The 12,706-nt window shown below is 42.3% G+C and overlaps 1 protein-coding gene and 1 non-coding gene across 2 annotated transcripts; both read right to left on the bottom strand.

The window, feature by feature from the left end:
* Positions 1-1,779: 1,779 nt before the first annotated feature.
* On the bottom strand, positions 1,780-9,057 carry RBMX (RNA binding motif protein X-linked). The gene is made up of 8 exons (XM_056859935.1): positions 8,932-9,057; positions 8,351-8,457; positions 5,712-5,880; positions 4,405-4,524; positions 3,560-3,671; positions 3,295-3,420; positions 2,839-2,939; positions 1,780-2,370 (listed from the first exon to the last, which is right to left on the bottom strand). The coding sequence occupies exons 1-8, from the start codon at positions 9,038-9,040 to the stop codon at positions 2,060-2,062; spliced, it is 1,155 nt and encodes a 384-aa protein (XP_056715913.1). The 5' UTR covers positions 9,041-9,057; the 3' UTR covers positions 1,780-2,059.
* Positions 8,524-8,596, bottom strand: LOC130486640 (small nucleolar RNA SNORD61). The gene has a single exon (XR_008933760.1). It is a non-coding gene; the product is annotated as a small nucleolar RNA SNORD61 (small nucleolar RNA).
* Positions 9,058-12,706: the final 3,649 nt, after the last annotated feature.

The following is a 12,706-nucleotide window of genomic DNA, read 5'->3' as shown; positions in this document are numbered from 1 at the left end:
GCTTATTAACATTTTCCCTAGTGGAGTAGAACACAGATTGCTGGTTTGTTTCTGTTTTGTCTAGGCATCAAGATTCAGTTTCAATTCCACTTCGAAGCTGGTGCTAGTCCTCAAGTTCAAGCTAAAGGCTCTGCAATGCTCTTAAACCTATAGCTCCACTCTAGGATTCACCTGATACATGGTTTCAGCCAGCACCCATGGTGTCCACCATCAATTCAAGTGCTGCATCTCAGGTCACATCTTCTTAGGTAGTCAGCCTGCAACAGTTAACAGAGATATGAAAAATAGAGCTAGCACAAGCTGCCCAAGCCCATAACCTCCCCCCAAAAAACAAACAAACCGGTATGCCTGGGTTTGCCGATTAATGTTTCAAGTTCTAATGCTTTAGTTTGAGGTGGAAGGTTCACTGGTTTGGAAATGAACTGGTGGCTTAGTGATAAGTTGCATGGCTTATGGATTCTTATTTCGTTTCCAATGGTGATTTTCATGGTCAATCCATAGGTTGATTGGCAAATATATTTTGAGAACTACAGTGGAACTTTAGTTGGAGGTCTTCCAAGTTTTATCAAGAGCATCTTTGAACTTCGCGGCTGCACCTGGGTCATGAAAATGTGCCACAGGTCATGCCATTTTGCATCAACACTCCCCACACAAGACTACATACAAAAAGTGATCAGGCATCCAACTAAACAACAGGTTTGTAATAATGGCTTGCTTGAAATTCCCCAAGATGATCTAGATTTTGGCAACTTAAGCCAATTTCTGTTTATGTTAGGGTTTTAATTCCTTAATATACAGAGGAGCCTGGTTAAGTATCTTCATTGAAACAACTGGGCAAAAGGCAACCCCTCCCAACCCTTTTACAGAAATACGGTTGTCTACACAATGAGCTGCTTTTTAAAAGTGTCATTTTCTAAAGCTTTGTGCCATACACACTTTCATCCAAGATAAGGTTATGTTGAATTTGGAAGGCTTCGCCTAAGGTTATCCAGCACAGTTTTTCCATTGGGTGCTGTATTCTTTATATCTAGATAGAACTTCCATTGCCATGATGTACAGCATATCCTACCGTACTAGGAAGATGATAGTTTTGATTTCAAGTTTGACTTAGACTGAAAAACTAGTTTGCTTTGCTTACCATCTTTGCAGTTTCACAGGCATTTGATGCTTTAAATCTGTTGTGGAATGCTGTAAGTTTCACTGTTTATATGAAGCCATAAGCCTTTCAGAAGTTGGAGAGAAAGACTTCTTTGCTTATCTTATTTTCTCCATTTTGCCTTTGGAGTCAAAGATGTTCCTTTAAAAATGAGACACTACAGGGTTGCAAAAATTTGAAACAGTAAGAGCAAGTATTGTTTTGTCGCTTCTTTGATGGAACCGGTCAAACCTTTTATTTACAGAACTCTGTAGCTTGTTTACTACAGATTAATATTTTATGTGGGAGGGGAATGAGGTTCTTGCAAATTCCCAAATGAAACACGTAGAAAGGCACAATGCACATTCAGCATTATCCATTTGTTGTTTTGATTTAATGACTGAATGGTATCTTGAATTTTACACAAGGCTGAAGAAATTTCGTATTTGGGAGCTTTGTGTGCATTTTGGCACTTAACATTTTAGTTTGGCACACATCCCCACCACCCTCCAACAACTAAAATGGTGCCTAGAAAAACGGCACGTTTGCATACGTAGAATGATCCATGGCCATTTTAGATGGCTGCACGTTGCATGGGGAGCCTTAGGTTTGCTGGTCTCATTGATGAGGTGAGAAGTGAGGCATTTTAGGGTTAACGTTTACTGTGAAAGTTACAACACTAGTAATACAGGCTCAAATGTCATACATTAACATCCGCTTTTTGAGAGAATATTAACAATTTTGAAATGAAACAACAAGTGTTTACTTTTTCCTCACAAAAAACATAAGTCATGGAGGGGAACTTAACAGGCAACAATAAAAAAGTAAAAACAACTTTTCAGTAGTCCTCTGGGAGTGAAGATAGAACTTCCACATTCCGTTTGTTTGAGGAAAAAACTGATTTGGTCCAATAGTTTAAAAGGTTTAGTATCTGCTTCGGCCTCCACCTCTATCAGAGCGACTTCCTCCACGGCCGCCACCTCTGGGTGCTCCGCGGCTTGAGCTGCTGTATGAATCCCGTGGAGGCGGATAGCCCCTTTCCATAGAAGGGGGCAGGCCTCTGTCTTGTCTTCCAACACGATCACGGCCACTTGAGTAGACATCACTTCTGCTGCTTGAGTAACTGTCTCGACTTCCACCATACCCATCTCGGGTGCTCCCGTAATCGTCATAGCGACTGCTTCCACCATAAGATGGAGGGGGGCCTCGTGCAGGTGGAGCACTACGTGAGTTACCTGCAGGTTCAATGGTCAGGTAATAGGGCAACACTATAAATCATATCACCACAATTTTACATCTGAGTTTAAAAATTGAATCATAGGCTTCTGTTACTTTTTTGTATTAACTGAGATTATATAAATCTCACATGTTGGGACATTTGGCAGGGGAGTATCGGGCAGTGAATGAAATAAAAGGCTGTTTGAAGACGCTGGTTTTTCCCAAGGCAGCTCTTTTTGGGGTTATTCCAGAACAGCTTGCAATTTTACAGAAGAAACTCAGCCATTTTTTTCCAGTGATAGATGCAATTCATGAATGTTGAACTTTTGCTTCGATAGATTATGGGAACTGCAATTCAATTGTGCTGTTAAATAAAATAACTGTACTTTTTCCACTGTGGTGGGCAAGCCCAGCATTTGAATTCCCCCTCGAGTAGAAAACAAGTCATGTTAAACCTCCTTAAGACCCTAAAAATAAGCACTTACCATAACTCTCATATGAATCTCTGTAAGAGCCTCCACTTGGGTGATCCGAGTAGTCCCGGTCACGCCCTCCGTAGCCATCGCGGTCACTGTAAGAGGAATAACTACTGAGGTTTAGTACAAGTTGATCCTGGAACAGGTCACAAATCTATGCTTACTTATAATATTCTACTTGCACCCCTCTCTTAAACTTTCATACTATCCTATCCAGGCACAGATGGACTACTTCACAGATCATGTACCTTCACACCATTCTCTGGCTGGCTTAAGAACTGCACTTAGCAAATCAATGGGGTCTTAAGCAAGAATAATTGTGAGGTATAATGATGGCCTCAACTTTCATTATTTAAACTACTTTGTTCCCACTGTGTTGCAAAGGCTGACTACCAAGCCTACAAGAACTTGATCAGATGCATTATATCACAGACTCTCACAGATAAACACTTGAACACAAGATACCTGTAACCTCTTGAGGGGTACTCATCACGTGAACTAGAATGACCATAATCACGGTAGGCATAATCTCGTGGAGGTGGCGCATAATCCCTTGCGTCTCTGGAACTTGGATAATCTCGACTTGAATAACTGTAGAAGCGAAAATGAAATTACTTTTGCTATTAAATAAATCGTAATAAAAAAGAACTATAGTGGATTACTGATCTCAGTTAACTTGCAAATATTCAACTAACAGGGACCAATGTTAACTAACAGGGACCAACATTACCTGTCTTTAGTGCTGTAACCATCATCTCTTGGAGACAAGTAGACATCTCTTCGTGATGGTAGTGGTTCTCTACGAGGTGGGCCATAGCTGTCTCTGCCACGTGACAGGGGTGCTAAAGAAATCAAACACGAAGCACAACATTACAAAGTCAACCTTATGAAAAGAATAGTAAAACTGATAGACCGTTGCCACCATGTTGTGCAAGGAAAACAGGTAACCACTGAACCAACACAGGGGAGTAAGGAAGAGGCTTAATATAGCCATGCTGTCAGAAAGAAAGGCGGTTAACAAAGTCATATTAGAGATAATACATTCTTCTGTTTCATTTCCTCCAAAATGGGCCACAGAACATACACGTGAGACAAAGTTCACAAGCCTATACTCTGCAACACTTCTAAAGCTGCTGCATAAGCTTTTGTAGCATAGGAGAAGTGGCCTACCAAAGCCATGCTTGCTCCAAGGTATTAAAGACTGTTCCAAACAGCACAGTAGCTTATTATGGTTTATTTACTGCTCCAGTGGGTAACAATGGTTCGCCAGGACAAGGGATACATAAACAAGAGTGGGGACCAATCTTGCACTGGGCTTCAGAGTCTCTTAGAGTCAGCAAGTAATTTCAGTTTGATTGCTTACACAGGTCAGCACAACTGAAGGCACCAGTCCACCCACCAAATTAAGTGAAGGAACAGAATAAGCAAGGACTTCCAAGTCCAGCAATGAGCTGTGGACCTCTAACGATCAAATCAATTGAGGCCGCTCCTTGGTTTTACTAGTTAACAGAGAACCATGAGAGATTTTATTATCCCTGCTACATTCCTTTCACTTGCATGTCTGGAAAGACTTACCTCTGCCTCCCATTCCACTGCTGCTACGTACAGGTCCTGAAGGAGCAGGTCTTTTAGGTGGTGGGCCCCCACTGCGTGGAGGTGGACCTCTCTTCATTGGAAGAGGGCCCCTAGAAGAACCTAGAACAATGGCAGTGAAGGTTAACTATACAGCACAAATCTGATCTGAGTAAATCCACCAAAATTACATATTCTATTCTTAAAACCTAGGATTGAGTAAACTCGCAGCAACAGTGAATTTACTAGGCAGAGCACACAATAGACTAATTGAACGCACTGTGTACATTCAGCCTAAAAGGAAGTGAATATTGAGAAGAGGACGGTATGATGTTCTTCCAGGGCATGAAAGGTTGTCACACTGAAGTGGTCAAAGGCTTGTTTTCTGCTGCTCCAATGAGCTTAAGTTACAGGAACATAAATTCGGGTTGAATATTAGGAGAAATTTCCTAACAGGAAGAGCAGCATAACAATAGAAACAACTGCCATGGGTGTTATGGGATATCCTATGCTGGAGGTCTTCAAATAAAAGATAGACAGCATCTTTTAGGAACAGCTTTGGATTTCCCACACTGAGCCCAGGCCAGGTCCACAGCTTTTCCCTCCTGCATTCCACACTCGATGGTCTATAAGACCCCGTCCAATTCTAAGACTTGACAATGAACAGATTCAAACAGGGGTCTTAGTTTGATGCTCAAAACAGTAGAAGCATATAGCAGGTAATGAAGAATGAAAATCAGCCAGCATAATCTGTCAACAGTTTGTAAGTGCAAGAGGCTTCCCCCCCCAAAGTAGTGACAGCACATGTAGAGTTTATTCTGAGTGATGTAATGTTATGATGGAGTGAGCTCTTGGTTATTTAGCATTATAGGAATTAAGCTCTCTCACATACACACAATAAACTTCATGAAGAAGCACTCAATGTTCTACAGTTGATCAGGACTCTGCATGATGAGCACTGTCCACAAGTTTTTGGAAGTTTACTGTATTAAGCAACATCTTTGATTTGCCTAACCAACATGAGGTTAATCCTTAGTTCTATTGCCATAACACAAATACTCTTCTTGGGCTCTACCAGGATGATACAGGGTGAACACAGGAACACTTCAACCATTTTAGTTTGCGCAAGGATTACTCATCTCTTACCAAGGTATCATGAATTTCTTTTTGTAAACAAGGTTCCTCATTTGTGTTACTCCAGTTTCAATGTGTGAGCACAGCATTCCTTGTTTACACAATGATTTTTCCAGTATACTACCAACCAGCAACCTCTATACATTGTCTAGATACAGGCAGGCGTTCAGACATACCCAAATGGCTTCCTCTTGAAGGAGGACCCCGTGTTCCACTGCCACCTCTTCCACCTCTAAGACCTCTGGGGGGGCCTCTGCTCCTTGGAGGGGGTGGGGGACCACGTCTACCGGTTTCAAAGGATGGTTTAGTGGCCTGTTCCACTTTAATGGATTTTCCGTCTAAAGACTAAACAGAGAATTCAACTACGTTAATGGCAAGAAAACCTTGCTTTTAAGAACAATTGCACTAATCCTTATCTTTGTTTACTTTATGGGATCTCTGTTGCATTCAGTTATTGCTTCTATTTCTTGAAAGTTATGTTTTATATTAGATACGATTGGAACTGAGAAGGCCCCCCCTTAGTACATGTAACTGAGGACCAGGACGAGGCTTGACAAATCTTGTTTGCCAGGTCACCTGGTATTTTTGTCTCTTACAATCATAGCTGCCATCACTTCTAACAACTTGCATTCACTCCCTTTACAGCCATGATCAGAGATGGGACTCTGCTAGCTTAGGAAAGTTCCAGTCTAATAATGAGGATGGAGCAGAGCTTCCCAAAGGTAGCAGAGCCTCTCTGCGGATTATGGCAAGGGAGGTCAGAAGAAGCAAAAGGTAAAATAGTTTTAAATAAAACCCTGTTCTCATAGCTTGTTTGCTGATGTCCTTGCCCACTCTCCTTCTTTGATACAACTGGAAAGGACAACTTCCTCCACATTGTGAGAGATGGGAATTTATGTAATGAAAAGGTATAACATCACTATTGTGCTAATGTACCCTAAATCATGGAAACTAAAAGCCCTGAAGAGAGCTTTATCTTGAGAATGGTTTCCCTGAAATTAAGATAGCCCTTTAGGCACATTAATAGGCCCTATAATTCTGCCATTCTTCAAAAATCCATGTTGAATCTGTGAGAAAGTTAGGTTTTGTGATAGCAGCAGGATGGATCCAACCAGCTTTCAACTAAATCCTGCCCCTCCCCATTACTATAGCCACTTTCTCATGAGAGTCTTGTTCAGTCCTATGACTCCACCATAACCTTTTTGAGTGACCAAATAGGATCCTTTCCCGCTTTTTCATCACTAGAAAAGCTGGTGGGACCCACCCCAGTAATTAGAAAGTGTGATAATTAAAACAGGATACCTTGAAGGCTGAAAAATGAGGATGGCTCCTAAATTTGAGTTATGTCTTTGAAGACCATGCAGTACACCTTCCACCTCCATGAAGATAGTTTCAAGAGGGTAGCCATGTTGTTCTGCAGTAGAAGGGCTAGGTGCAAGTCCAGTAGCACCTCAGAGACAAACAAGATTTTCAGGGTATAAGCTTTCAAGACAAAGCTCTGATGAAGAAGGCTGTGACTTCAAAATCTTATACCCTGAAAATCTTGTTTTCAAAGGTGCTGCATAGCCCAGGCTAGCATAATCTCGTCAGATCTCTAAGCTAAGCAGGGTCACCCCTGGTTAGTACTTGGATGGGAGACCACCAAGGAATACCAGGGTCGCTATGCAGAAGGCGGCCATGGCAAACCATCTTTGTTAGTCTCTTGCCTTGAAAACCCTACCAGATCGCCATAAGTCAGCTGCAACCTGACGATGCTTCACACACACAAGGGGCTACCGTAATCGAATCCAGCTCTTCCACCTTCATGTTACTGTTTCAGCCTGCATTCATAACAAGCCTAATTGAATTTCACAAACCTGCGTCTTTCAAGGATCTTGAGCATGATTTCTGTAGCAATGTATATAAACCTGGGCTAGGAATTTGGTCACTGTTTTTGCTTAAGTTAGGAAAGTCCAGTAGGATTTTGATGATCATCTTAGAGATTAAAGTTTTAGAAGCTTTGAAGTGATTTAAGAATCTAGGCCAACTGACAATTTGTGGACTGCATTTCAAGTGTGCTACTACTGCATGAAGCATGGGCTGGACATCTATAGAGGACCTGCCTATCTAATCGCCTGCCACTTACCTAATGCAATGGTATTCACAGTACTAACAGAAAACTGAATATGCATCCCTTTTTTGGTGATTACTTAGTTACGTTTTATTAAAGACAAGTAATTTTTTCAATCTTGCATTTCAAAGGAGGCCCAAACACATACTTTTAAAATTAAATACCTGTACAAGCTCTACAGACCTTTTCACAGAATTTCTTTTCAAGTCACCTTGATCAGGATTTTTAGAATTATATTTGAAACACTGGACCTTTCAACTTCTTCCTTTACAGTAATTCCCTCCTCATTCCCTTCTATTTGTATCTATGTGGTGCATTATTACTTCCTAACTAAATGTAAAATTTACTGCCTCTGAGGGAATGGATTCTGGCTTACAGAAGCACATGCTACAATAAATCTGTAAAACTTTAAAGAGATCACAACTTTGTTTTGGCTTAGGTCCTGAGCATTCTTCCCAAAATACTATGTTCCCCCCCCCCAAGTTTAGTTCAGAAAATAGTCATGATTATCCTGAGAGAATCACTTTATCAATATAAGACTGTTAACCTTATTAAGAACTGTAACAACTATTTTGCTTGAATAAGGCAAACACCACAAAATTTCCAGAGATCGCTTCCATGCTCAGACCTTCTCAGCATTTATTTGTTGTGGCAATCCAACTGTTCTCAGCTAGGCAAAACATAAGCAAACAGAATAGCTTCTACCTTTCCATTCATATCTCTGGCAGCATCCTTGGCATCCGCAGGGCTCTCGAAGGTAACAAAAGCAAATCCTCTTGACTTATTGGTTTCACGATCTTTCATGAGAAGAACTGAAGACAGAACAAAGTGTAACTCCACTAGCTCATGACAGACAAATACCAAGCTTTTATAGAAACTTGCTCAGAACTTCTTAGAGGACAAACAAGCTCTATCATTTCAGCAGATCAGGGCTGTTCAGTTCATCATAGCAAGCTTAGCAAGATCTGTTCAGTTCATCAAGCAAGATCCGTACTGGTCTCCCTACTCACCACCCCGCTTACAATCTAGTGAGGGTGGTTAGCCGAATCAACAACATACTATAGTTGGCCTTACCTGCTACAGTAAGCGCTTAAACATGGCGACCATCTTTTTGTATTAATTGGGCTGTTTATGGTTTTATAGTTTACATTTTATATTTTACTGTGGTTGTTATATTGTAATTTTTACTGTTGTAACCCGACTTGAGCCCGGCTTGCCGGGGAAGGGTGGGCTAAAAATGTGAAAAATAAATAAATAAATCATAACTTAAGATGCTTTGTACTTACCTTCTACTATGCGACCATATTTGCCAAAGATAGATTCAAGAGCCTTCTCATTCGTCTCTGTATTCAGCCCACCAATGAACAGCTTTCCGGGACGATCTGCTTCCACCATTTTTACGCTACCTAGGATTTAGAACCCCCCCAAAAAATATACAATTGTTGGAGAAAGCTGAAAAGCTTCCAGGCTTCCAATGGAAAACCTTGCCATATTCTCTGGGCTCAGATACACATAAAATAGACCTGCCCTATTAAGAGATTCCAAAGATGCTTATTAGGTCTTGATTGCTTGGAAATATCAAGTCCTATCCAGTTGATCAATTTCTAAGTTTAAAGCAGCTATTAAGACTACAGCCTTCCTCAAATCATTATGCACATCAAATTAATACCAAGAGTTTCAGCAGTCTATTCCACTTCGATCAGTGAAAAACATGAAAGGGTTGTGGATGCAAAGGAAATTGGAGAAACAGTGTGGTATAGCGTGTTGGACCAAAAGACCTTAACTCAATTCATGAGGCCTTCTGCATAACCTTGAGGCAGTCTTTCTTCCCACTCTAGCCTAATCTAGTTCACAGGGTGGTTGTGAGAGAATACGCCATCCACATATCGCAAAGACTATGGAGAGGCGGCACATGAGATTTCTAAATAAATATACCACCCTGCGGTTCCTTAAAAAAAAAAAAGGGGGGGGGGACGATACAGTAAGTGTGATGAATGAATGAAAACGCAAGGAGGCAGACAGGAAAGCATCGACCCTTTTTTATTAACAAACCACACCTAAAAACGAATCCGAGCAAGAACACGCCGATAGAGGCAGAGAGCGCATGCGCACTGAGAGGTGGGGAGGCGACGGCGGGAACGAAAAAAGGCGCCGAGCGCGAATGGGCAAGGCGGAGTGTGGCGCATGCGCAAACAGCTTCTCCCTGCACGCACGCCAACCGTCCTCGAGCCAGACCGGGGGGGGGGGAAGGGAATAAAAAGAAACGCTTTTGAACGGCCACAAAATGGCGCCTCTAGTATCTTTCCCCAACCCCTCCCCCCTTCAATTCGAAGCGCCCATTCCCGGTCTGTCCTCAGTTGGCCGCTCGCTCACCCTCCTCAGTCATCCTCTACGGATTAAAATGGCGCTTAAGCATCCATGAGGAAGAAAAGGGGCGTGAATAAAGGCAGGGCGAGCAGAGAGAGAGAGGAACAAAAAAAAAATCCCTGCATAAAGCAGTTGAGGCGATGGAAATAGGGAAGAAAAAGAGATATTTTACCTGCCCCGCAGCCGCCTGCTTAAAAAAGCTGCCTTCCACCCTCACCGCAGACCGGCCAGCAAAGCCGCAAACGACGCACTGAGAACGAACAAAGGGCTTGCGGCCCTTTATATAGCTGACGTCAGTGCGTTGCCGAACGATGCAGAGAAGCCCGGATGGAAGGGGCGGGGTTTGCTCAAGAGAAGAAAGGAGTAGAGTGAAGGACACGAGGAGGGGGAGGCTGAACAAAGGTCCAGCTTGTTTCCCACGGCGGCCGGCCAGCTGCTCTTGGAAGGACTAACCACAAGGCTCAAGCTTCCCCAGTTACTGTCCTCCAGCAACTGGAATTAAGCCACCATGGGCTCGTCGCTGTTGGTGGCCCGTGTCTCGTCCTCTTTTAAAACCGCCTCCTTGCATCCTGTAACAATGAGCTCCATCACTAAACGTGACTGTTACAGATAATTCCAAATCTTCGCTATACGTACAGCAAAAAAATATTCAGTACTTCGAGTCAACATGGGGTGGAAGTTAGAATGGTGGTTTTGGCATACCCCACCTCGCAGGGTTGTTGTGAGGATAAAATGGAGGAAGGGAGAAGGAGGTTGCAAGCTCCGTTAGGGAGAAAAGCAGGGTATAGATATCTAAATAAACATTCCATCTATTCATTGGTTCTTGTAGGTTATCCGGGCTGTGTAACCGTGGTCTTGGAATTTTCTTTCCTGACGTTTCGCCAGCAGCTGTCCTTCAGTGTTACTCCTCTGAAGATGTCTGCCACAGCTGCTGGCGAAACGTCAGGAAAGAAAATTCCAAGACCATGGTTACACAGCCCGGATAACCTACAAGAACCAATGAACTCTGACCGTGAAAGCCTTCGACAATATTCCATCTATTCATTTAGTGTATTGCTTCTTTCTAAATGTTGAGGTGGTGCGAGAGTCAGAGCAGTGTAGCAGTTAAGAGAGCTGTACTGTGACAGGTTCACCCACTCGGCAATGAAGCTCTGGATTAATCTTGGGCCAACTGTTCTCTCCCATGAATGTTGTGAAAATAAAACGGGAGTGGAGAATTACCTGTGCTGCTGAGCTCCTTGGGAGGGGGAACACAGTCTGAAATGTAATGTAAAATAGTAATAAAAATTTAACCATTTATTTAATTGGGTGATTCTGAGATGTCAAATTACGAGAGAGGAATAAAAGTATCTGGTATATTGCAAATTGCCCTGACCTGGATGGCCCAGGCTAGCCTGACCTCGTCAGATCTCAGAAGCTAAGCAGGGTCAGCCCTGGTTAGTATTTGGATGGGAGACCATGACGAAATACCAGGGTTGCTGTGCAGAGGAAGGCACTGGCAAACCAACTCTGTTAGTCTCTTGCCATGAAAACCCCCAAAAGGGGTCGCCATAAGTCGGCTGCGACTTGACAGGCACTTTACACATATTGCAAATTAAGGAGGCGGGATGAGGATGTGAAGCCTTTGCTTAATAACATGTAAATGATGTGTTTATATAATTTGAACACATCTACCAATAGATATATATTGTATAGACGCATATATTAATGAACAAGCCATACACATATTTGCTTGTTAACAAAAGCTCCAGTGAGTTAAATAGGTCTTCCAGTTAAGGAAGTGTATTTAGCATGTGTTATAGCATTTCATGTGTTCAGTGCTCTTCACAAACATTATTGTTCTGCATTCCTTACAGTAGTACTGTAAGGTAGGTCTTGCCCCTAAATATGATCATAATGCTTGGGTAGGTTCATATGGAAGTACTCTGTTTTTAAGACATGCTGGTCCCAAGTCACACAGGGCTTTACCAGCACCTTGAATTGGATGCAGAAACAAATTGGAATGCAGTGTAAATGGAACAAGACTGGAGTAATATGATACTCTAGTCACCATGCTTGCCGCAGCCTTCTGTACCTTTTGTAATATCCAGACAAACTTCAAGGACAGCCCCACATAGACCACACTACAATAATCTAATCTAGGTGTTACCAAGACATGCACCACAGTGGAAAAGATCTTTGTTACCCGGAAAAGGCTGCAGCTGGTAACAGTCAGAGCTGGTGAAAGACGCTTCTCTTGGCCACTGCAGCTGCCTGCTTATCCAACAGGTGGTCCAGGTCCAGCAGCACCTCCAAGATACAAACCTGCTACTTTAGCGCATATCTTTTGAGATGTGTGGTGCACACGGCTTAGTCGTCATACTGAACTGTTGAGGGTTGTAGGATTAATTATGCTGAAAATATTACGTATCAGTGCACCATTGCAATATTTCAAAGCACACAAATTACTTCTGCATATATTTGAAAATAGTATCATATGATAAAAAGTGCAAATAACACATGACATTTAAATAAACTAACAGATGAATTAGTCTTCGGTTACACGCCTGCCCTACTCCACCTCCCCGTTGAAGAAAGGTTCCATTTCTGTTTTTATTAAGATCGGATCGGATGACCGCCCATTGTTTTCCATGTGTGGAAAATGGCAGGTTTTCCTGAGTGGATGTGTTTTAACCAACCGGCATCAAAATATCA

This window comes from Euleptes europaea, chromosome 13 (assembly GCF_029931775.1).
Source record: "Euleptes europaea isolate rEulEur1 chromosome 13, rEulEur1.hap1, whole genome shotgun sequence".
Classification (NCBI taxonomy): Eukaryota; Metazoa; Chordata; class Lepidosauria; order Squamata; family Sphaerodactylidae; genus Euleptes; species Euleptes europaea.
Note: the sequence above shows the minus strand (reverse complement) of the source record. Positions and strands in the feature narration are given on the sequence as shown.